The sequence below is a fragment of the Neopelma chrysocephalum genome, unplaced genomic scaffold, assembly GCF_003984885.1.
Source record: "Neopelma chrysocephalum unplaced genomic scaffold, ASM398488v2 Primary Assembly neopelma1_180, whole genome shotgun sequence".
Classification (NCBI taxonomy): Eukaryota; Metazoa; Chordata; class Aves; order Passeriformes; family Pipridae; genus Neopelma; species Neopelma chrysocephalum.
Genome location: NW_020897842.1, coordinates 38,292 through 62,574, shown reverse-complemented (window position 1 = coordinate 62,574; position 24,283 = coordinate 38,292). Strand labels below are relative to the sequence as shown.

Below are 24,283 nucleotides of genomic sequence, written 5' to 3'. Positions count from 1 at the left end.
TTGGATTAGTTGGGATTGATTTCCCCCCCAGTCCCAGGAGCTGCTGCCGGGCTGGGGAAGGGGCTTTAGGCAGAGCCCAGCCAAGCCCAGCCCAGCCAAGCCCAGCCCAGCCCTGGCTGTCCCTGCCCCGCCGTGGTGTGTGGAGCTGTCAGGCTGTTTAGCTGGGCTATGACAGATTGTCCTATTAATGTGTCATCAAGTGCACTTTTACAAATTCATGGCTTGTCTACAACTAACCTGAAAAAAAAAAAGAGGCTTAAGTATGAGAAGGCGCCAAAGAAAGTTAAATATTATTAACAAATAAAGTCTGCCACGTAGTTTTGATGGAATGTGAGCTGGCTGGGGGAGGGGTGATGTGCTGTTAACTCTTGAGCTGCTGGGTAACTGCCCTTCTTACTTTGTTCTCTCTCCTAAACTCCATTTCTGCCCGAAGATGCTGAAAAAAAATTTAAAATCCGTGCTCTGCTTGTTGATTTTTGCAGCTCGGGTTGTTTGTGCCTCAGTTTCCCTGAACCATATTGGTAGAACTTTGCTTCTGATCCACCAATCTTTATTTCACCTCTTGATTTTTTTGCAGCTCAGGTTGTTTTATGCCTCAGTTTCCCCCAAGCCATATTAATGGAACTTTTCTTCTGATCCACCAATCTTTATTCCACCCCTCGATTTTTTTGCAGCTCAGGTTGTTTGTGCCTCAGTTTCCCCTGAGCTCTGCTCCTGATCCACCCAAGGAAGATCTGTGCTGACAGTTGGATTACAGAAGTTATGGTGAAGGAATTGCCAAAATAAAGCAGCTCAAAAAAAATGTGTTTGTGCCTCAGTTTCCCTGAGCTTTGCTCCTGATCCACCCTGGCTGCAAAATCCAAGGAAGATCTGTGCTGACAGTTGGATTACAGAAGTTGTGGTGAAGGAATTGCCAAAATAAAGCCCATCTCTCTGCATAAAGGACTTCAAACGATGGGATCTTCAACCTTTTATCATTCCTGGACTTTCTCACGGCGCAGTCTCGGGGAAATCTTTGCAGCTGAAAAATCTTTGTGGGAACAACAGGAATATTTGTTCTGGGTGGTGGGGAACTGGCAGAGATTTGCAGTGCCCAAGTACACCAAGATCCCCTCCTGAAGTGCTGGTAGGACACGGGTGACCTTTGGGTTTCTGGGATTTTTAACAAACAACCCACCCTGTAAAGAAATCAGCCCCCCCTGGAGCCACCCTCTAATAGGAACTGCAGGAAAATAGGGAAGAGGCTGGAAAATCAGGCAGAATTCTGATTATCCTCGTGTGTGATGCCGAGGGCTTATTCCAAGCCACATATTTTTTAGCTCTGCCACCACGTTCCCCCGTGCAGCTTTACAAACTTCCCAGAAAAATGGTGATTTCTCCGAGATAATGAAGGGGAGGGACAGAGCAGGGCTGAGGGGAGGGAGCAGGGAATGGGCACTGATTTAAATCTGCCTGGCACACGGGCCAGCTCCACTTATCAGGGAGTCTAATAGGAATGTGAAGAGAATAGGCTTGACAGCTCATTAGAATGTGATCCCTCCTCTTTCTTTCTTTTTTTTTTTTCCTTTTCTTTTCTTTTTTCTTTTGCTTTTCTTGAAGTTGATGGAAACTCCTTCGGGAAAGAGGGACTTCTCTGCCGAGGTAAGGCAGGAGCTGAGGAGGGTTTTGCCAACGTGCAGCTGGGGAAAGGAGCAGCAGGAGGAATCAGACACCCCGAGGTACCTGAAATCCTGCCCGGTGTGAGGGGAGATGAGGATGCAACAGCCACGAGGTTCTGCACCCTGACAGCTGCTGCTCATCCTCAGAGAAAAAGGAAAAGCTCCCTCAGCTAAAGAGGGAGACAAACCTCACTTGGGGAAACTTTCCCTGTTCCCAGTGGAGCTGGGGACACCCTCAGGTTCTTTGTTTCTCCTCCTTTTAAGTTTAATGGTGTGAGAAGTCTCTCTCTTCCCCCCCGACAAGGCTTGAGCTGGGATGCTTCCAGCCCCTCCAGAGGAGCACTGGCTGTAGCAACCTTGGATTACAATTCCCTGGAAGGGAAGGATGAGGACTTGTCGCTGAGGAAGGGGGAAGGATCAGCCCGGAGGGAACGGATGGAACGCATCCAAACCTGCTCTGAACCGAACACGAGGCTTCAAATGACAGCAAGTGAACTCTCCTGGTGAAGAGGAACAACCAGAGCCCCCCTGATGAGTTTGGGTTGTCAGCTCTGGCCTGAGCGACTGTTGCCCAGAGCAGTTTGACTTCTCATAGTTGAGTGCATTTAAAACGAGTCTGAAGACTTATTTGAGGGGGGTAGAAGGGGAGAGCAACACTTCAAGGTGGGTGGCAGGACTTTTCAGGGCCTCTTGTATTTATGTAAAGCTCCCAGAGGCTGAATGGACTTACCTCCTTCTCCGAGTGAATCCAGATTTTAAACAAGTTTATCTGTACCATTTCCATGTGTCCTGCTTGAGCAGAGACCTCTCAGCAACCAGCACATCCATCTCGCTGCCCATCTGACATTGCACAGCCCAGAGGATCTTCTTTAGCACTTCTGACCCTGCTATTTTTTATTTTTGGAGTGAGGACTCTGTTCCTTTATTGGTGGTGAAGGTTTTTTGGGTTTTTTTTCGTGCTCGGACTTGGCCCCTCCCTCCCTTTCCAAAATGAAGGGGTGCACCTGGGTGTTTGTGGCAACTCTACTGTGTCAGCAGTTTTGCCTCTTCAGGGTTTCAGCAGCAAAGAGAGAGAGGAAGGTGAAGAAAGAACCCAGTCAGTACACAGAGCCCTTCAACACCACCCTGTCCAACAGTGAGGAGCTGCACGGGCATCCCAAGGTGGGTGTTTGTGTCCTGGCAGAGCTTATTCCTGCCAGCACAGTGGTGCTGCTTCCTTTTTCCAGTGATTTAAGGCAATCTTGCTAAAATGCTGCTTGATTTTTAAGGAGAGAAATGTTCCCTCTTTTGCCTTTGCATGAGTGATTTTCTGGCTTTACTGGAGCAAACACTGGAATACTCCAATTTATGGCTGTTTTGGAACACCCAGGACTGAAGTTCCAGTCCCCTTGTAGCTGATTAAGGGTGAAGATGTTTTAAAGTTCTAGTGCATGAACAGTGTCATGAACAACTTAAAATTAAAGCAAGTGGGCTGTCACAAGAATGATGCTGGGATTTTAATGTGTCTCTTGCAGGCACAGTCTTAACTCTCTGAAATGTTATTTCAAACCCTTCTTAAGCAAATGCAACACTATAAATATCTCAGAGTGCCAGAGCTTTCTGTGGCTGAAAATCAGAGTTGAGAAGGTTTTGGGTGTGGTCAGGTGATGTGTTTAGGGTGGTTGAGGCTCTAGGAAAGGGTTCAGGATGGTTTTTAGTTGTGTGTAAATGGGAAGTGAAGCCTCTGTGTGTGTGTGTGTGTGGTACCTCTGTGGCTGTAGCTGGTGAGTGAATTTGGCAGGGTCGGATCCCTCCAGTGAAACATTTGGGAGAATCACCCAGAAAACTTCCACTGGGTTGCTCAGAGCCCCCAGAATCCTTTAGGATGAATATTTGCATAGAATGCTCGGGAAGAATGCTTGAGAATAGCAGAGGGGCTCAGAGAATTAAGAGCAGGTTTTAGGAGCAGGAGCAGGATGAAGTGGAAGGGAGACTGGAAGAGTGAGCAGGAAGGGAGTCTCCCCTATGCCACGGGCTCTCTCCCCCCTCCCTCCTCACACAAAAATGTCCCTTGTCAGGACAGAGTGACCTCTCCAGCACGACTTTGATCAGCAGCATTAGGGCTGGCAGTCACTATAGCAATGGGGGAACAGACCTGCCAGCAATTGGGGCATGGCCGAGGGGGAACAATTGGGCTGACATCCCAAATATCCCACTCCGGGCTGTTGTGAGAGTAATTGGTTAAGGTTGGGCAGGTCTGGGGAATAGTCCTGCCTAGAAAAGCTGGCTGTGCCCTCGGAATTGTCCTCGGGGGCCGTGAGCAGCCTTCCTGCAGCTCCTTTTTGTGCGTGAGTGTCGCGGGGCTCTGTCAGCACAGGTTGTGCACACGCTGAATTCTCGAGGTGCTTTTAATCCATCCCTTGTGCTCTCCCCACAACTGCTGCACTCTCTGCCCTTGCAGAGGGGCCACGGACAGACCCGGTGCAACTATTTCTTCTGGAGTTAATTTGCCTTGATGTGAAGTGTGTTGGACCACGGGCAGGATACATCCTGATTGCAAAAACAAGCAGGAACTGGTCCTGGTTAATTCTGATACATCCATTGGGGCTGGGAAAAAAAAAAAAAAACAACACAGAGGCTCGTGGGCATTCATTAAAGCAGACATTGTTTGGAAGCTGCAAGTTTGTGTGTTGAAATGCTTTGCTTTAAAATATCCATGGCAAAGGTTTGGCTGCAGGACGAGCTGGCGAGTTCAGCTCAGGCAGGTTCTGCTCAGGAAGGATGGGACAAAACCAAACCTTTGATGTCAATCACTCCCCAGATTTTTTGCAGAGGGTTTGAACTTTTCTCCTTGCAATCTGTTTTGAGTTGAAGCCCAGGACAGTTTAAAAGTGCTGCTTTTTAAACAGTGTATTTTTGTATTTTATGTTTATGTAGCACCTGCTCAGGCTCAGGGTGGATTTTACACCAGCTGTAAATGCTTAAGAATTCCCACCATTTCTGGGGTAAAAAGTCGCTTTTTACACCAAACCATCTCCATTTATATTCACTAAGGGAAGAAGTAAACTGATAGTTCAGGTGTCCTTACCTAATGTGAGGTTGTTCTCTATGGAAAACAGACCTTTTAGAGCCTTGAAGGTACCTCTGAGAGAAGTTTTGTTTCATGAGAGGATGCCCTGCACAGGAAAATGAAGCAGCAGCAGTGTCCCAAATTTATCCTCTGCAGCACATAACAGGAAAGATGGAATTTTTGTGGCCTTGAGCAGTAAAAATTAAGGCTGTGTTTACCTTGGAAGACTCTGTGGCCAACTGGTAGGTTTATCAGAGCAGGGGAATGAATTATGAGCTGGGAGCAGCGATTTTTATTCCTACTGTTGAAAAGGTAGATGTGTTTTCCTTCTAATTAAGCCAAACAGTTTGGGACAAAACTCTCTTGGGAATTCTTTTAAAATAGGAGTGGAGAAAGCTCCCCTTTAACATTCACAGTCCATGAGTCATGTGGTGAAACCTCTCCTAAACCAGGGGAAGCAGAAGCCTCAAATCTGATAAACCCGATATTTCCGTGGAAATAGTGACTCTGTTGGGGTTTTATTTTTTATTTTGTTGGTTTTTTTTTTTAAATAGGTTTTCTGCAGCCTTATCTTTGAGCTGCTGACAGTGTGATGTGCTTGCCAAGCACGAGAGTTTTCTCCTCTGCCACAGATGGACTGAGAGAGAGAGAGAGAGAGAGCAGGACATGAGGGATGGATGCAGAGGTTGGGATCTCCTGGATCTTCTCCCTGGGACTGGGTTTGGTGGAGCAGCTGCAGCTGCCACTTGCCAGATTTGCCTTCCCCTGCCTGCACATGGGAATTTAGAGCAGGGGAGGGGGGCTGGGATCCCAAAATCCCAGAGTAGTTTGGCTTGGAAGGGACCTCTGGAGCTCATCCAGTCCAAGCCAGGCAGGGACATGTCCAGGTGGGTTTGGAATGTCCCCAGAGAGGGAGACTCCAAGCCCTCCCTGGCTGTTCCAGAGCTGTTCCAGAGCTGTTCCAGAGCTGTTCCAGAGCTGTTCCAGGCTCTGCCACCCTCATGGAAAGAAGTTCTGCCTCCTGTTGAGGTGGAACTTGTTGTGTTCCAGTTTATGGCCTTTGCTCCTGGTCCTGACTCTGAACAGAGTTTGGCACCATCCTCTTGACCCCCCTTGGAGATATTTGTATGGATATGAACCAGACAACCCCTGGATGTCCCTTCCAGCTGGAATCCTGGCTCTGCCAGAGACCAAGGCCTTGCTCTACCTGCTTTACTACTTAAATCTCCCTGAGTTATTTCTTGGGGGGTCTTTTGCTCCCAGTTGAAAGCAGGAGCTGGTTCCATGACATTGAGCTGGTTCCATGACATTACCTGGACTGATTTCTCCTCTGTGCAGAGATTTCAGTCTGAGCCTGCAGGTGGAACACAGAAAAGCATTTTTGGGGCCTGACAAGTGTTAAAACCAGGGGAGAAACTGGGCTGTGACCTCCCTGTAGCAGGTGTTGCTCTCTTTGGTTTTCTATCTGATGTTCATGTCTTGCTCTGGAATATTACGAGCGAAGTTTTGTGAATCTTCTGAACAAAGAACACACAGAATCACAACAATTCCTCGTGGCCCAGGTGAAATAATGTTCAAAACATGGTGAGGAACGTGATGTTTTCTCACCCAGAATGACCTGCTGCAGGAGAGTCGTTAAACTCATTAAGGGTGTGACCACTGCAGCCTGTTTGTGGTTGAAGTTGCTCGAGGAGTGAAATGTGATTTTTAATCACAGAACACAGCGGGAATTTCGGGAGGAATTCCCTTTTGGATTTGGCTGAGATACCAAAAACCCAACGCTTCTGCTCTGGGGGAGAATTCCTGAGAGATCTTTGCAAAACCACAAGTGGTCAGGACCTTGGTTTTCCATCTCATTAATAAGCAGGAGTGTGCAGAGCTGTAAGTTATTAGCAGCTGACACAGGGGGTTTTCAGGCTAAAATAAGAGTGCTCTGTCACTCTGTGCCCTGGTCCAAGTAAAACACACTACTGAAATAAATTATTCATTCTTCATTTTCATAATGAAGCAGACAATACCCTGGCTGGTGTAAATCAGGGGGAACAACGTAGAAATGTCGTGGATTGAGAAAATGGAAATGCTTACTCAAGTCCATTTTGTGCCTGGAAATTAAATTAAAATGAAACAAAGGATTCTTAAATATCATTTCCTCCAAGAGGGACAAATTCCCAGATAACTGTGAGCAGAATTGCAGGGCAGTCACTTCAGGCACAGACTGTGGACTGGAATGGTCTGGATTCTGTTCTTGGATACACTAATTACAGGTGGAAAGGATGCTTTCCTCTCACAAAATTATACGTTCTCGTGCTTTCTTTCCGTCCTGACCCACTCTGAGAACACAAGTTTTAGGTGTAAAACTGCTCACAGGTGGGGTTGACTTTGTTCTTCTCTCCACCCAGACCCTGGAAGGACTTTTGTCCGTTTCCAGTTGGTTTTTTTGGACTGGATCCCAGCATCCTGGAATGTCAGCAGTTCAGAAACCACTCAGGATTCAAACTCTGCTTTTTGAGTGTGGATTTTGACCGGTGGTTTCTTCCCTGTGGCTGAACTTTGAGTGTCCCTGAGGGGCTGGAGCCAGAGAGATCCATGGATTCTGCTTGTGCCCAGCACCCAAATTCCAGCTCAAATTGTGTCATTGTGAGGGAAATCAGGAAGAGCCTGGGGATCCTGGCATCCTGGAATGTCAGCAGAGTCCAGATGCAGCTCAGGAACCTCTCAGGATCCAAACTCTGCTTTTTGAGTGTGGATTTTGACCGGTGGTTTCTTCCCTGTGGCTGAACCTTGAGTGTCCCCGAGGGGCTGGAGCCAGAGAGATCCACGGGTTCTGCTTGTGCCCAGCACCCAAATTCCAGCCCAAATTGTCTCATTGTGAGGGAAATCAGGGAGAGCCTGGGGATCCCAGCATCCTGGTATGTCAGCAAAGTCCAGATGCAGTTCAGGAACCTCTCAGGATCCAAACTCTGCTTTTTGAGTGTGGATTTTGACCAGTGATTTCTTCCCTATGGCTGAACTTTGAGTGTCCCCAGGGGGGCTGGAGCCAGAGAGATCCAGCACCCAAATTCCAGCCGAAATTGTCTCATTGTGAGGGAAATCAGGGCTAATTCCAGTGTCACCCTCTGGAATGGAGTGAAAGGTGCCACTGTGCTCAGACTTTAAGTCGTGCTTAAAGACCTGATTGAAAGTTCCTTAAGAATCCCTGGCAAGGCTCCTGCTGGTTTTGGAGGTGCTGTTTTAAGGAGATTTCCCTGGATTTACCCTCAGGATTCCTCCTGACTCCTGCAGGGTGTCTTTGCCCTGCAAAACACCCCCCCAAAGGAGGGACAAATCCCCTCTGGGATTCCAGGGCTGTTCCCCATCCCCTGGGATACCTGAGTTGGCTGCGAGGTCTCTCTTGGCTGTTGGAGGCTCCCACTGCCAAGAAAAACAGAGGCTTTGCCTGCTTATTGCTGGGATTGCTGCTGCATGCCATAGTAATTAAATAAGAATACCACGAGCATGGAACGTTCATTTTAACTGTCAATCAGCCCTGGGCTGCAGAAACTGGGGAGTGCCACGAGTGTCTTGTGGAGGGATTTGTGATTTAACCAAGCCACTGCAGAGGGATGGGATTTTATTTTATTTTTTTACTGTTTTTTTTTCTTTTTATATATATACTTCAGGGGTTTTTTTATTTATTTCTTTTTTTTTCTTTTTATATATACTTCAGGGTTTTTTTTATTTATTTCTTTTTTTTCTGGGATGTCCCACAAGTGTCTTGTGGAGGGATTTGTGATTTAACCAAGTCACTGCAGAGGGATGAGATTTTTTATTTTTTACTGTTTTTTTTCTTTTTATTTATATACTTCAGGGGTTTTTTTTATTTATTTCTTTTTTTTTTTTTTTACTTTTTTTTTCTTTTTGTATATACTTCAGGGGTTTATTTATTTATTTCTTTTTTTTCTGGGATGTGCCATGAGTGTCTTGTGGAGGGGTTTTTGATTTAACCAAGCCACTGCTTGGATTTTTTTTTTTTTTACTGTTTTTTTTCTTTTTATATATATACTTCAGGGTTGGGGTTTTTTTTATTTATTTTTTCTGGGATGTGCCATGAGTGTCTTGTGGAGGGATTTGTGATTTAACCAGGCCACTGCAGAGAGATGAGATTTTTTATTTTTTACTGGTTTTTTTCTTTTTATATATATAATTCAGGGTTTTTTTTATTTATTTCTTTTTTTTTGCTTTTTTTTTCTTTTTATGTATACACTTCAGGTTTGTTTTTTGTTGGTTTTTTTTTTTTTTATGGGATGCGCCACGAGTGTCTCGTGGAGAGATTTGTGATTTAACCAGGCCACTGCAGAGGGATGGGATTTTTTATTTTTTACTGTTTTTTTTCTTTTTAAATATATATTTCAGGGATTTTTTTATTTTTTTTTTTTCTGGGATGTGCCACGAGTGTCCTGTGGAGGGATTTGTGATTTAACCAAGCCACTGCTTGGATTTTTTTTTTTTACTGTTTTTTTTATATATATATATATACTTCAGGGGTTTTTATTTATTTATTTCTTTTTTTTCTGGGATGTGCCATCTGGATTTCTTTTTTTTTTCTTCTCCCTGACAAGATGTATCTGCTCTGGCCTGTTCCTTCCCAGCTGGAGGTCCAGGAACATCTGTTTGCCTTCCCAGAGCCTGCCCATGATTGGTGCTTCTGCTTCCAGAGCTGGCCTGTTCCCTCAGCTCTGCACTGGAGGGAAACCAGGAATATTTGAATATTCTCCTCCACATCCCAGTTCCTGAGGCTCTGTCGTGTTTGCCCTGTGCTGGAGGTTGCACCCCCAAGTCCCTGCCCCAGGAACAGCCATTTCTGAAGGATAAAGTCATTTTATTTTCATTTTCTGGCTGCTGTCACAGCACTGAGGGAACACCCTGCCTGAGCCAGGTGCTTGGTGAACTGATCTACAGCTTCCCCACACACTGTCAGTCCCCCAAAAAGGCACCTGCAGGAAGGTTTTAACCTGCCTTTATGAGCTTTTATAAACTGAAATATTAATAAAAGTCCTCTGCAGGTGGTGATGCTGCACCCTTGTGTTTTGCAGGTGAGGAGGGGCAGGAAAGAACCAACTTTTCCCATTAATTTTCCATGGAACTGGAAATATATTTATATTCCATAAATATATCCCATGCTGTTATAGGATAAACTTTACCTCCTGTGCTGTTCCAAGGACTTTTGTAAACTTTGTGGGCATTTGCCTCTGGGTTTGATGTTCACATGTTTCAGTGGATAAACCTGCACCAAAGGACTCCCTTTGGAGTGTCTTTCTCCTGCTTCCCAAAAATCTCCACTCAAGCAACCCGTGGGAAGATGAAATTGTTTTAGTGAGGTGTCTGATCCCACAATCCCTGGGATTTCTGGGCTGCTCCATGATGGAATTTCAGAAAGCTACTGAAGCTTCAAGTAATTAAAAGGGGCAAAAAATAAATTAGGTACAACAACCTACCAGAAGCCCTTGGCTGAACGCAATTTGTGGCTGACTAGAAATGTGGTTATAGTAGTAAAAAGTCTGTTCAAGCTTGATTTTGGTAGAGAAATAATGAACTAAACTGCCTTGCTTTTGGTTTTGATACAGACTAAATTTGTGGGGAGTGTGGATAACCATAACCCTGATTAATTCAACCAGAGTGAAGATGGGGAAATGTCTCAGGGTGTCCTTGATTTTATGGAACTGAGGGAGTTGTTTAACAGAATTTGAGGTGTTTAACAACTGCTCTTGCTCATCTCACACCTGATTTCTGGGGGGCTGCTGGTTTTTCACAGGAGATCACACAGAGACTCTGGTCTTTTCCCCCTCAAAATGGACTTGCCCTGTTATTCCCAGCTGGAATTTGCAACCCTCTGTCCAATCCCTGCTGCTCTCAGGGGTGTGTGTGGCTGTTTTTGGGACCTGACCTGCATTCTAACATTCTAAAGGGTGCTTTTTTCTTCCTGCTGTGCGATGGAAGGGAATCTGTTCTTATAAGCGGGACTAGAAATGCGATTAGAAGTCAAGCTGGTTCTCTGAGAAGTGGCATTTAGGGAGCAAAAATGGGACAGACAGTGAGCAAACATGCACTGGAAGTACCTTGCAAGGTCACTCAGGGCACTGAGGGCAGAGTTTTGGTGTCTGAGCTGTGGCACAGCTGCTGTCAGACTTGTAGGAGCTTCATCCCCTCAATAACACCCCTTGTGCCCCAAGTTTGCTCAGCAGGGATCCACAACCAGGCTCCTCTGCAGAACTTCTCTGTCCACCTGCGGGACGTAGGGAGTTAAATTTGCCAATAAACATCTTTTCTGTGGTCAGACACGGACTCTGGGTTTCACTGGGAGTTGTGTTTTCTCCTCTGTGCACGTTTGTCACTCTGCAGCCTGTGATTTGAGAGTCAGGGAGCATTTCGAAGCTTAAAAGGTTTTTAATCACCTTTATTGCTCCTTTGAGCCAACTGATGCCAGTGGGGAACAATCTCTGGCATCTGGGCAGGTTTGCTGTGGTATGAGAGTGGTTTGAGAGTCCCAGCAGCTTGAGAAAGGTCCCTGAGGGACACTCAGAGCTCTTGGCTCGTACTGGTTTCTCAAGCACCCCCTCCGGGCACGTTTGCACTGGGGATGTGCTTTAGGCAGCAGGCAGCAGTCTGGTCATAGAATCATAGAATCAGCTGGGTTGGAAGGGACCTCCGAGATCATCAAGTCCAACCCTTGATCCAACCCCGCCGTGGTTCCCAGCCCATGGCACTGATGCCACATCCAGTCTCAGCTTAAAAACCTCCAGGGATGGAGAATCCACCCCTTCCCTGGGCAGCCCATTCCAATGGCTGAGCACCCTCTCTGCAAAGAAATTCTTCCTAATATCCAATCTAAACCTCCCCTGGCACAGCTGAAGACCCTGAGCCCTCTTGTCTTGCTGAGAGTTGCCTGGGAAAAGAGACCAACCCCCACCTGGCTCCCCCCTCCTGTCAGGGAGTTGCAGAGAGTGAGGAGGTCTCCCCTGAGCCTCCTCTTCTCCAGGCTGAACAGCCCCAGCTCCCTCAGCCTCTCCTCACAGCACTTGTGCTCCAGTCCCTTCCCCAGCCTTGTTGCTCTTCTCTGGACCTGCTCCAGCCCCTCCATGTCCTTCCTGAGCTGAGGGGCCCAGAACTGGACACAGCACTCCAGGGGTGGCCTCACCAGTGCTGAGTCCAGGGCAAGAATCACTTCCTTGGACCTGTTGGCCACACTGTTCCTGAGCCAGGCCAGGATCCACTGGCCTTCTTGGCCACCTGGGCACACTCTGGCTCATGTTCTCTGAACCCGTGGAGTGGCCAGACAGTGGTTTCAGTCTTTGCTGTTGTTCGTTTTCAGGTCCTGGAGTCTGCAGACCCCCGGATCACAGACCCCCGGCGCACCTGGATCTCCTTCGTGCACCGCCCGGACGACGGGAACACCTCCAAGAGGAGATGCAAAGGGAAGGACAAGAAACTGGTGGGTTGTTACTGCCCTGCACTGTGCCTTCCCTTCCTGCTGCTCCTTCTCAGGGGGTTTTGGGTGCTCCAGCTTTGCCTCCCCACCCCAGGGTGTGCTGACTTTCCCGCTTGTTTGTGTTTAATTCCTCCAAGTGTTTTGGAGAAGTCTGAGCCAACAAGTGCCTCGTGAGATAAGGTGTGGGAATTCCACTGCAACACTCGCTTTTGTTTCAAGCAGCTGGTTTTGGACTGAGCCTTTTTTTGCTTATTTTTCTGCTCAGCAAAAATAAAAATTGCCATTTTTTAATTTTCCTTCCACTAGCTCAAGCATCTCAAAGGATATATTATATTAATCAAGGTGTGGACAAGGAGTTGATTTCAAGTCTGCTGAGTGACTCTTAGTCACGTGGGCACTTTTAATCCACTTCTAAGACAATTTTGGATGCATTCATCCTTTCCTTTTATTTCTCAGGGAGCTGATAGGCAGGAGTTCTTCCATGCAGGTTCCTGAGGAAACAGGAAAAATGTGCTTCAAAATAGCCTTGATGACACTCTTGTCCTGTCAGTTTAAAGCTCTGAGGTGTTTGTAGTTGAGCTTTAAAGGGGTTTGAACTGCTGCATTTTATTCTGAGAGCTCTGCTGTCCCAGCAAACCCCCCTGTGTGTGATCGTTATGTCTGAGCAATTAATAATGAGCAATTAATAATGTCAGGTGTAGGAAGAGGGATATTCCAGTTCAGATAAGAAGCTTAAAGGCCTTGTAGGATGCTTTGGTGGTTTGAGAAGACACAGAGGGAGCAAACTCAGCCTTGTGCCTGAAGAACCAGTCAGTGTTCAACTGAGCAAAGTTTATCCTCCCACCTGAAGCACACGAGTGAATTCCAAATGCTGGAATTGGCAGCTGGATGGAAAGGGAGTTCAGGATCTGTGTTCGAACTGGTGTTGGAGGGGGCCTCGTGGCTGAGAGAATTTTTGGTCTGTCCCTGTCATTCCCTGGTTCTAATTCCCATGTTTTGCTTTGGTTGCTCCCTCAGCGTGGCCTCGTCGGGCCCCCGGGACCTCCCGGGCCTCAGGGACCTCCGGGAGCCCCTGGAGCTGAAGTGACCCGGGAAGTCCTTCTGCAGGAGTTTAAGGAGATCTTAAAAGGTAAAGACTGTGAGAGCCTCCTGCTTTTGGGAGCTGCTGCTTTCGTGGCAAATCCACAGCCGGCTCTGGAAACGTTCACTGGTGGCTTCAAAGGCCAGGCCTTGAAACCAAACCTACAACTCCCTGACAGGACGGGGGAGCCAGGGGGGGGGTTGGTCTCTTTTCCCAGGCAACTCTCAGCAGGACAAGAGGGCTCAGGGTCTTCAGCTGTGCCAGGGGAGGTTTAGGTTGGATATTAGGAAGAATTTCTTTGCAGAGAGGGTGATCAGCCATTGGAATGGGCTGCCCAGGGAAGTGGTGGATTCTCCATCCCTGGAGGTGTTTAAGAAGAGACTGGATGTGGCATCAGTGCCATGGGCTGGGAACCAAGGCAGTGTTGGATCAAGGGTTGGACTTGATGATCTCAGAGGTCTTTTCCAACCTGGTTGGTTCTATGATTCTACGATTCTATGATTCTTTTCTTTCCTGTTCTTTTTCTTCTATTTTCCCCCCAGAAGCCATCGAGCGTCGAGCAGCCCTGGCTGTCTCAGCCCATCCCAGCCAGCTGCCTCCACTCCTGCTCTCCCTGGAGGAGGTTTCATCCCACAGGCGTGTGGAGGAGGCTTTCCACTGCAAGCTGAAAGGACAGGTCACCGTGGATAAGAAGACCCTGGTGGAACTTCAGAATTTCCAGTCGGTGAGGAGGGGTCAGAGGCTGAAGCAGAACCCCACCCTGGGTGTGGGCTGCCTCTGTAGGGAAAGGCTCATCCGAAAAACCTCTCTCAGGCTTGGATTACATGGATATAGCACCACCTCAGCACATGGTGGGGTTGTTGGGGTGCCTGTGCAGGACTGATGGTCCTTGTGGGTCCCTTCCAACCCATATTCCACGATTCCATGATCTGTTCTTTTTTTCAGTGCCCACCCCATTTAATTCCAGAGTAACATTCAAAGGTGGAAAAGTGTTAGAGGCAGACAGAAGCCATTGGTTTTAGCTTTTAGAACCCAAATAAAAGGCAGAATTTTGTCAGCTAGGCCAATCCTGATGCTCAGATTCTTTAAATAACATTTTATTAGAAGACTCATAGCTATTACCCATATAATTTAATTACAATCATGTCACAATGACAAGCACACCATCGTGGGCCTGGTTACAAGCCAGCTGTTGAATTTGAGATTAAAACTTCTACTGACAGTTGCAGATAGGACCTGAATTTGCAGTGTCAGTGTTAGGCAGAGTAAGAGCTGAAAACAAAGAGTTATTTGATGATTGAGGAGAAATTCTAGAATCTGTCTGAGAGCAGGAGGCCTTCAGACACGTGGTTGCTTTTGGGAGGTGAGAAGCAGAGTTTGAGGAGGATGGACAGGGACCATCAGCAGGGTTTGCTAACCCTGCCTCTGCAGTGAGGTGCTGACTTTTCTTCCCAGCTGCTCTGAGTCCCATTTCTGGAGAATCCTGTTCCTTCTGGAGCAGTTTGCTGCTGGACTTCCCCCAGCTGCAGGACTGGAGGCAGTGGTTGTGCTCCATACAGGGTGCTTTTCCTGGCTCTTTCCCAAACACACTTGTGGAAGCTTGGTTTGACAGCGCTGTGGGTGCTGGCACCGGGGCAGGATTGCACTCGAGGTGTGGGCAGGGCCAGAGAGATCTGCTGCCTCATTAATTAGGAGGGGAAAATGTGAATAAAGACATCTCAGCGTGGGCTGCTCCTTCCCAAGCTTTTGGGATCCTGTGCCCAGCTCCCTTCTAATTGCTCTGGTGTGGGAGGCTGGCAGGGCTCTGGATGCCAACCTTTCACTGCAGCTTGGGACAAGAAGTGTCTGGTTTTGGCTTGTGCTCTGAGCCAGGGGAATTCAGCAGGGAGGGAGGCAGTGGCTGCTCCTGCAAGGATGAAAACATTGTCTTCAAATAGTCCAAGGAGGAGAGGGAGATAATTCCACTCCCACCATTCTCTCAGTTCAGTGTGAGGAAGCCAAAGGTTTGATACTTCTCAGTGAGATAACAGGGATTGCCTCTAATTCCTGGATTTGGAGCTTCCCCAAAGCATTTGGAGATAGTGGGAAGAGCTGGTGCTCAGAGCAGCCTCTCCCTGGATCCTCTGATTCCGCTCTGAGTCACTCTGACCTTGAGCATCTCACCAGTTTCCTCATCCTTCAGTGCTGAATTCCCTCTAAGAACATTCCCTCCCTCTGGGTCTCCCAATTTCCTTGCTGTGTGGGATGAAACACGGGACACTCCTTTCCCTTCCACCTTTCCCTACTGGATCTCACACCTGAGCTTTTCTCACCTTTGCCTCTTGCAACAGCTCTTCCCAGCAAGAATTGAAGCAGTGCAGCCTCTGACAGGCCATGGAAGCGGGATTTATCCAGGGATTTTACAGGAATCAGATAATTTAAAGTGGCCCCAGAGGCTTTTCATGGTCTCCAGTGCCTGGAGGTCGAGCTGAAGGTCCTGCCTTGGGCAGGTGAATTCTAGTGCTGGATCAGGAGGTTGGGGCATCCCTGTTCTTTAAAAGCAGATCATTCCACACGTTTCTTTCCACTAAAAAGCAAAGCTGGCACTTCCCATCCCAATTTTTGGAGCTTGGCTCCTGTTTTCCTCCTGGCAGTTGTGTGGGGATGGGAGATGACTGAGGAAGAGAAGCTGGTTTTGTGCAGAGTCTGAAATACTGAAATATTTTGCTTTCTGGAAGAACTGTGTGCAAGAGGGAGTTTCTCAGGAACAAATCCCTGGAGCAGCTTGGATGAGTGTGCTCTGGGAGGCAGCAAATGCAGCAGGAACTCTGCCACAGGGTTTAATGGAATATTTTGCCCAGAGAACCTCACCCTGCATTGTCTGCTCCTGTGAGCAAAAGAATAACAAGCCACAGAGGGCATGAAGAAACAGGAATGTTTTATCAGTTATAATTTGCTGGTGCCTAAAATTGCCTTCCATGCTCAGCCAGTGGTTTTGGAATTATGTTGCTGATCCTGCTAATAACTGGAACGAGAAAGGAATTAATTAACTGTGCAGTTCTGCACATACAGGGCTTGGACCTGCTTTCAGTGGGGTAAATCAAAAATAGAATTATCAAAATTATGGTGTAGTGATGGCATAAGAACACAATCCAGGCTCTTTGTTGTTAGATCAGCTGTTATACTGATTGTGTGTGTGTGCAGATAAGAAAACACAAAATCAGCCTAATAATCTAATTTCTAAAATGATTCAAGAATTCCAAATTCTAAAAAGAAAACAGGAAATATTGTGTGCAAGGAAACAGAGCTGGTTTTGTGTGTCTGGATGTTCACAAAGGCACAAATCAGTGCCCAGTGATGAATACAGAGACTTAGAGATCATTGCATGACATGTAATTGTCCTGCAGTTCATTATTATTGTTTTCCCATTGTACACACACGTGAGCAATGGATGTATTTTCACAGAAAACACTTCTAGTTCTGTGAAATTTAAGACTGGAGCTAAATCTTAGCTCTTAGGGATAAAAACTAGGAATTAACTCTTTTGTGAGCCTTGCTTGGGGTTTGGCTGAATAAAGGCAGGTTGGTCATTCTACTCCTTTACCATGGAGTAACCAAACAAACCCCACCAGGCCCAAATATTCAGAACCTTAAAATAATCACATTTAGGCTGGAAAAGACCTCCAAGGTCGTTGAATCCAACCTTTGATCAGCACCTTGTCCACCAGACCAGAGCACTGAAAGAGAAAACTACATAAATTATTCCTCCTGCCCTGGCAGAGCTGGGGTTTGATGAATAAGAAAATGGAGGCAATTAACTGAACAAAGCTGTCCCACTCCTTTTTTTGGTGTAGCAGCACTGCTGTTCATGTGTTCCCCGTGTCCCAGGCCCCTTTTGCCACCTCCTGTTGGAAGGCACAGTCAGATTTGGATGTTGAGGTCACTCATCTGTGTGTTTGGGGCTGGTTTGGGGATTTAGCAGTGTGGGTGAGCCTTCCCAGAGCCAGACCTGAGCAGCTCCTCTGTCCCATAAAACCAATCTGGGCCAAATCTCCCCACTCAGGGCTCGGGGGACACGTTCCCAGTGCCCAGAGTGCCCTTGTGGTGGAAGCAGAGGCTGACTAATGTGCTTTTTCTTGGCCCACTGCAGCCTCTCCCCAGCCCCAGCCAAGCTCACACGAGGCCAAACCAAACAATCAACATTTCTTGCAGGGTTTATTTTAGTCTGAGTCAGATAATCTGCTGTGAGTTTGACTCCAGGCCTCCTCCTTGCCACGAGGAGAAGCTGCATGTTGTGTTGCCTGTTCTGGAGAAGCCAAGCCTGGAACAAAATGAGACTAAAATGGAATCTCTGAGAATCCAGGAGTTGCTCCTAAACGGTCTCAAAGCCATCTGAGTTTGACTTAAAGTGGGCAGAGAACCTTTGGAGACCCACAGGAGTGTTTTGTCTGTCCTTGGTACCAGAAAAATGGGGGGGGGGGAGATTCCAGGTTAAGCCTGGGGACAGGGCTTGGCCCCATCTGGGAAGTTTTGGGGACCTCTTGACTCCAATAATGGGAGGTTTTGTGTGTCAGAACATCAGTGGAGGCCACTAGGACCAGCACAGGGATGGAATAAGGGCCAGAACAGGGATGGAATAAGGACAAGAACAGGGATGGAATAAGGACAAGAACAGGGATGGAATAAGGATCAACACAGGGATGGAATAAGGATCAACACAGGGATGGAATAAGGACCAGCACAGGGATGGAATAAGGACAAGATAAGGGATGGAATAAGGACCAGCACAGGGATGGAATAAGGACAAGAACAGAGATGGAATAAGGACCAGCACAGGGATGGAATAAGGACCAGCACAGGGATACAATAAGCAGTCTAGTCAAGCTGAGTTGGAAGAATTAAACAGTGAGCAAAAAGAGACATCTCTGTGTCTTACACTGATAATTTTGCCTTTTGTGGGCACCGGAGGCTGAGAGAGAGCCCCTCTGGAACGTGTGTTCTGGGGGAATCAAGCACATTTTTCCAGGTTTTTTTCTCCTGCAGGTTGGCTGGTTCTTTGTTGAGGGTTCTGGGGGCTCATTCAGGCTCTGCTTTTCTCCTCTTGCAGCCTCTGGCCAAAGGAGCTTTCCTGCGAGGGACGGGGCTGAACTTGGCCACAGGACGGTTCACGGCGCCCGTCTCGGGCATCTACCAGTTCTCAGCCAACATCCACGTGGGTGAGTGCTGTCCACAGGAACCTCTGCCACACAGGGAGGAGTCCTGGAGAGCCCTCTGCATCCAGGGAGAAGCCTGGCTGTGTCCCTTTGGTGCCACGCCCCAAACCCTGTCCTCAGGGCTGGGTGCTGGTACCACAGCAGGGCTGCTCCCTGCACACCACCCCAACCAACATTCCTTAGGGAGCACCAGCTCAGGGACCAGATGTGTCCCTGAGGACATTCCCTGCAGGAATCATGGCTCCCACAAAAGACTTTGGGAGAGATGAAGATGATGATGATGATGTAGAACTCCACGAAGGCAGGTTGGACAGTGTTTTGTCACTGCTCCTCTGGAGCACCCGGAGCATCTCTTCTCCCACGTGTTCTCCATCCTCTCTTTGCTTGGAGCTGCACTTTTTCACCCCTTAAATGTCTTATCCCAGAGGTTCTACCACCATCACTGATGGGCTCAGACTTGATCCAGTGGTGGATCCACCCTGGAGCTGGTTGGCACTGGCTCCATCACACAGGGGGGAACTTTCTGGCAGCTTCTCCCAGAACCCACCCTGTAACCCCCACCCCCAAACCCTTGTGCAGAAACCACGAGGCTACTGGTGCCTCTCTGAAGCCCAAAACTACCACCTGGTGGCCTGTTAGGTTCTGAAAATGCTTCTGTTTTTCCCCCAGACCACAGTGAGCTGAAGAGCAAAGTGCAGCTCCGAGCCAGGGACAACGTCCGGGTGTTGATCTGCATCGAGTCCCTGTGCCACAGATACACGTGAGTCACTCCAAGGGTGGCCTTGGCAATTATTTTTCTCACATGGGCCAATGTTTCAACCGACTGTGGGAGAAATCAGGTTCACCAGCAGTGGATTTTATGTGGTTAATGCTCGTGGAGCTTTTCTGCAGGGAGCGATTCCATCCGGCCCTTGGGAGGTTTTATGTGTTTCTTTAATTCTGGTTTTTAACCTTTCAGTTCAATGACTAATTTAGTTAATTACTTAAATAACTAATTTAGTTAATTACCTAAAGATTACTACTCTTACCTAAATATAAAATGATATGCCTAAAATGCATATATTGAGAGAAATGTAAGTGAACTCAGCTGGAACTCAGCTCCAGGTGCTGAGTGCTCAGCTACCATCATTAACACACAGAGCAACAGAAACACTTCAATTTGGGGCCAGAGCTCAATTTTTAGGATTTCAGCCTCCTCCTGCATGGATCCCAGCATCTCACTCGTGATGCTGGGGTGATGAGGAGAATGAACAAGTAGAAAATAGAGGTCCTGAGGCAGAAAGTGCAGGGCTTGTACAGAGGTTTTTGACACCTCAGCTGCCCTGGGGAGCTTGCTTAGATGATGATGCTGAATTTTCCTCTGCTGGGGGCAAAACTCTGCTCAAGAAACAGCTTTTTTAGGCGTGGCACCCTTGGGTGTTGCTCCTTCTGCCCCGGGCCGTGGCACTGATGTGTGTTGGCTGCTCATTTTCCGTGCTCCTGTCGCCCTTTGGGCTGTAGCCCTGAGGTTCCCCGAGTGCCAGGGAAGGCCAGGGAGCTCAGGGGGATTTGGGAAAGCTTTGCTGGGAGGAAGGGGCTGGGCAGCCCCTGTCCTGGGCCAAAAAGCCCCCAGCAGAGGGCAATGCTGCTTGCACAGAGTGGCCACAGCCTGTGGCTCTGCCCTTGTGTCACCAGAGCAAAAATACCTGTCCAGGTGTGTTCTGCCCTGCCTGCAGCTCTGCCAGCAGCAACAGCACCACTGAAATATGTCCATTTATCCATAAAACCACCCCAGAGGTGCAACTTCAAACCCCCAAAGCCATCAATGTGCTGCTGGACTGGCTGGTTGAGCCCTCCAGGGAGTCAGAGAGCTGCAAATAGGACTGGCCCCTCTCCACAGGCATTTATTGGCAGGGGAATTGGACATGAAATTTGGGATAATAAACCTCTCCCAGGTTTTATTGGGCTGTGGAAAAGGCTTGGTTGGTATTGAGCACCCCTCAGTCATTGGGGTAAGAGGGAAAGTCAAGGAGGGAACTGGAGCAACTGGCACCTCCTGGGCCTTGGAGGGTCTTGGGAAGAGTTTTTAGGATTTCAGCCCTTGGTGAGGCACTGTCAGACTGGCTGCTATCAGCAGAAGAAGGGAGAGATCTTTTTTTTTCCCCTTATATCCCGGTCAGCTGCAAAATTTGGGAGACATTTAATTTCTGGTGGTGCTTGTGAGAATTCCTTCAGATCATGCTACGAGCTGGATCTTGAAATCTGGGATGTGTGTTGACAGTGAGTGATTTTTGGGGCAGCCCAGGCCTTTAATCCCAGGGGTTGGTGAGGTATCAGTAGGGTAGAATCTTATTTTTTAGGAGTAACTCTCCCAAAGTGCCTTTGCAGGGTGCAGATCCCACTCCTGCCCTTCCCCCTGCCTGGCAAAGGGCAGACTCAACTCAGCAGTTTTTTCTCTCTTCAACTTTGGTGCTTTTTCCTTTTTACCTACAACAACCTCCTCTTATCTTAGCAAGGTTATCCAGAACAGGATAATCTTGGATTTCCCATGAGCAGAGGCTGCAAGTTCCACAGAACCATTTTCCACACGCTTTGGGAACGTGGAAAGATGTTCCCTGTTGGGATGTGGGGGAATATTTCCTTTTGGAGGATTCACTTCTGTCTCCAAGCCTTGCTCTCTGTGCCTTTCTGTCCATTTGGGTTCTTACTAAAAACTGGGTGTCAGACTCTGTTCCTAGCACGACTCTAGTCCTGCTTCCTCATTCTGGGAAATGCAAGCACAAGAATTATCTGAATAGGAAACTTCCCTGTGCCTTCTTCATTGCAGATCTTTTTGAAAGCTCCTAGAAAACTGTTCTGGTTCTAGCTGGGGGGTGGGAACCTCTCTGTCCAATCCAGCCCAGGCAGGTTTATTGGGATCTTTGGAGATTAATTTGCCATCTAAGAATTTACAGCTGCCTTCTCCAAAGAACTGGGACAGCAAACCCTTCTTTTCCTTAGACAGAGCTGACCCAGATGTTAATCACTGAGATAAAGCCCTCTGATGCCTGGCTTGGAGTTTTCCTCAGCTGTCCAGGGTCCCAAGTTATGATCCTGCAAGGCTCTGGGTTGGTTGGGCAGTGAAGCAGAACCAGCAGAATTCCCTTTTCTCGTGGGGTGGGTGGGAGTGGGACCGGCCCGTGGCATGGAAGGAGGTGGCTGGAGGGATGGGAACCTGCCTGGACACCGTGCCTGTGGAATTTCCTGGGATGTGAGCACACACAGTCACTCCAGGAGGGAGCTGGGACCCTTGCCTGTGGAATTTCCTGGGATGTGAGCACACACAGTCACATTTCCTGGGATGTGAGCACACACAGTCACTCCAGGAGGGAGCTGGGAGAGCCCCCAGGGCTTTGGGCTGAGGATGGAAACTCGGGAGGCGAAGGAGACAGTTGGAGTGGAAGAGATTAATGATGGGAAGTCCCCACCCCAGTTGGGCTTTTGGCAGGATATGACACACAGCCTGAGCTCCTCCTGAGCCAGGGTGGTGCCAAGTGGCTCCTTCTCCCTGGGCCAAATTGCCCCCAGTTGCCTCTCACATCATCCCCTCGCAGGCAGCACGTTGGCACTTGCAAGGTTTCATCAGCAACCCCCTCCACGGGGAAAAAAAGGGAGGAAAGGGGTTGGTTTTTTTGGGAAAACAACCAGCTCAGCCAGCCCTGGGGAGGCAGGGAAGGAGCAGAGCCCTGTGCTGTCACGGGGCTGGGGGTTGGTGAATCAGGAACCTCCTCCCACCCTTGATCCTGCCCAGGGGAGCCAGGTTGGAATTCTGTGAACAGAGGAGCAGCTGTCCTGCATCTCCCAAGGAACAGGATGGCTCTTAGAGCACGATGTTGCCTGAGGGGGTGACGTGGAGCTCTGCTCGAGTTGGAGCCGAAGCACAACTATTCAATGATTGGGGTTTTTTTCTTCCATGTGCCCCCTGATCCAAACGTCCTCCCAAAACAGCTGCAGGGGATGTTTTTCTCACCCGGGCTGGCTGCCCGTGTCGTTAAGGTGAAACAGGCCTTTCACACCTTGCAAATAAACGAGCTGTTGTTGGCAGAGTGCCTGTAGCTCTGTGCAGAACAACCAGTATAAACTGTTGTGCTGGTCAAAAAAACGGGATAATTGGCGTGTGGATCAATCTAAAGGGCATTTAGCACCTGTTCAAGGGTGGGGGGTTGGGAAAATCAGGACTACAGGACCTTGAGAAGGTGAGAGAAAAGGGGGCTCCCAATCCTGCCCCCAGCTGGGTGTTGGATTCCCAGCCCTGTGTGAGTCCCCTGTAGGATTTCCATCAGACAGCGAGGACGAGGTTCTCCTGTTTGATTTTTAAGGCAGCTGATTCCTGCTGGAATCGTGGAATCATGGAATGGTTTGGGTTGGAAGGGACCTTAAAGCTCATCTTGTTCCACCCCATGGCAGGGTCACCTTCCACTATCCCAAATTGCTCCAACCTGGCCTTGGACACTCCCAAATGCCAGCAGGTCACCTCTTGAGTATCCTTGGTCTCATTTCCAGGGAGGTTGTGAGCCAGTTGTCATTCGAAATTCAACTGCTGTGGTTGCCTGAGGGCTTTAACCTGTTTATTTCTCTTTTTAGGTCTTTGGAAGTCATTGCTGGGCTGGAAAGCAACAGCAAGATCTTCACTATCTACGTCCATGGGTTACTGCAGCTGCAGGTGGGAATCACTGCCCTGCTTCTCTTGGAAGGCTTTGGAATTATTTCCAGGCCAGGCTGAATTCTCTGCAGCAGATGGGGAAGGTTTTATGCCCCTTTTCCTGCTGTTAGTGAACTGAAATGCCTCAGGTGGAGAGAACCTGGGGCAGATCCACACTTCACATAATAACCTTCCCTCTAAGAAATGACAGCCAATGTTTTTCCTTCTCCACTCTCCCCTGGCATTGCCAAGGTGACAATTGTGTTTCCCATCTCACAGGAGGGAAGCTGAAGCACAGGTCCCCCCTAAAAGATGCCAGTGCAGAAAGGATTGAGTTAAAATAAACCTGTAATAGTTTCCCTGCAGAAAATCTCTTCCAGTCAAGGCTGATGGTTGGGCAGATCCTGTTCCCCCAGGGAAGGGCAGGAGGCTGCTGGGCTTAGCTGATGGAGGTGAAATGGGGTTTTTTTTCCCCCTTTTTACCCTGGAATGTGTCAGATGTTTCCCTTTCTCCTGCAGGCTGGGCAATACACCTCCATCTTCGTGGACAACAGCGCCGGAGCTCCCGTCACCATCCAGAACGGATCCGACTTCATGGGAATGTTGATGGGAGCGTAGCAGGGAAGGGAAGGATGGGGAACCACATCCCTGGGAAGGGAAGGATGGGAACCACACCCCTGCAGTGTATATTGGACTGAGGAAAACCCTGCTCTGACCTCCAAAACTGCTCCCTGGGACCGTGGCATCCTTTCAAACAAGCCAAGAGCCCTTTTTCCCTTCACAGCCCCCCCTCGGCTTTGCTTTCAGAGGCTGCTGCTTCTCCAGGTCCACACTGGGTCATTTGTCACCAAAAATGTGCTTTTATCCTTCTGACACGGACTCTTTGATATTTAATTTGTGCTTCACCAGGTGCTCGCCTGAGATTCGGGGGTTTGTCGTGTTGTACCTTTATTTCACAGTAGCACTTGTAATCAGCATGAACTTTTGGGGTCCATTGGGGGGTGCTTGACTTTGTAAATGAAGGATTGAGAGGGTGAATGACATAGTGACTTCATTCTGTGTGTTGTTTGCTGGAAAAACTGCCTTTTCCATGCAATTTTAAGTCGTCTCTCTCATGGGAACTGGATGTGTCAACAAGGAGTGTGTTGAATTGGAGGGGAATCCAATCTGAACTCTTT

The 24,283-nt window shown here is 48.2% G+C and overlaps 1 protein-coding gene across 1 annotated transcript; it reads left to right on the top strand.

Moving 5' to 3' along the window:
- The first annotated feature begins 677 nt into the window (after positions 1 to 677).
- Positions 678 to 23,978, top strand: C1QTNF12 (C1q and TNF related 12). The gene is made up of 8 exons (XM_027702212.1): positions 678 to 2,819; positions 12,056 to 12,175; positions 13,190 to 13,301; positions 13,796 to 13,977; positions 18,340 to 18,448; positions 19,115 to 19,205; positions 23,048 to 23,126; positions 23,625 to 23,978. Exons 1-8 carry the CDS (start codon positions 2,649 to 2,651, stop codon positions 23,721 to 23,723), a joined length of 963 nt encoding a protein of 320 aa, XP_027558013.1. The 5' UTR covers positions 678 to 2,648; the 3' UTR covers positions 23,724 to 23,978.
- The last annotated feature ends 305 nt before the right edge of the window (positions 23,979 to 24,283 follow it).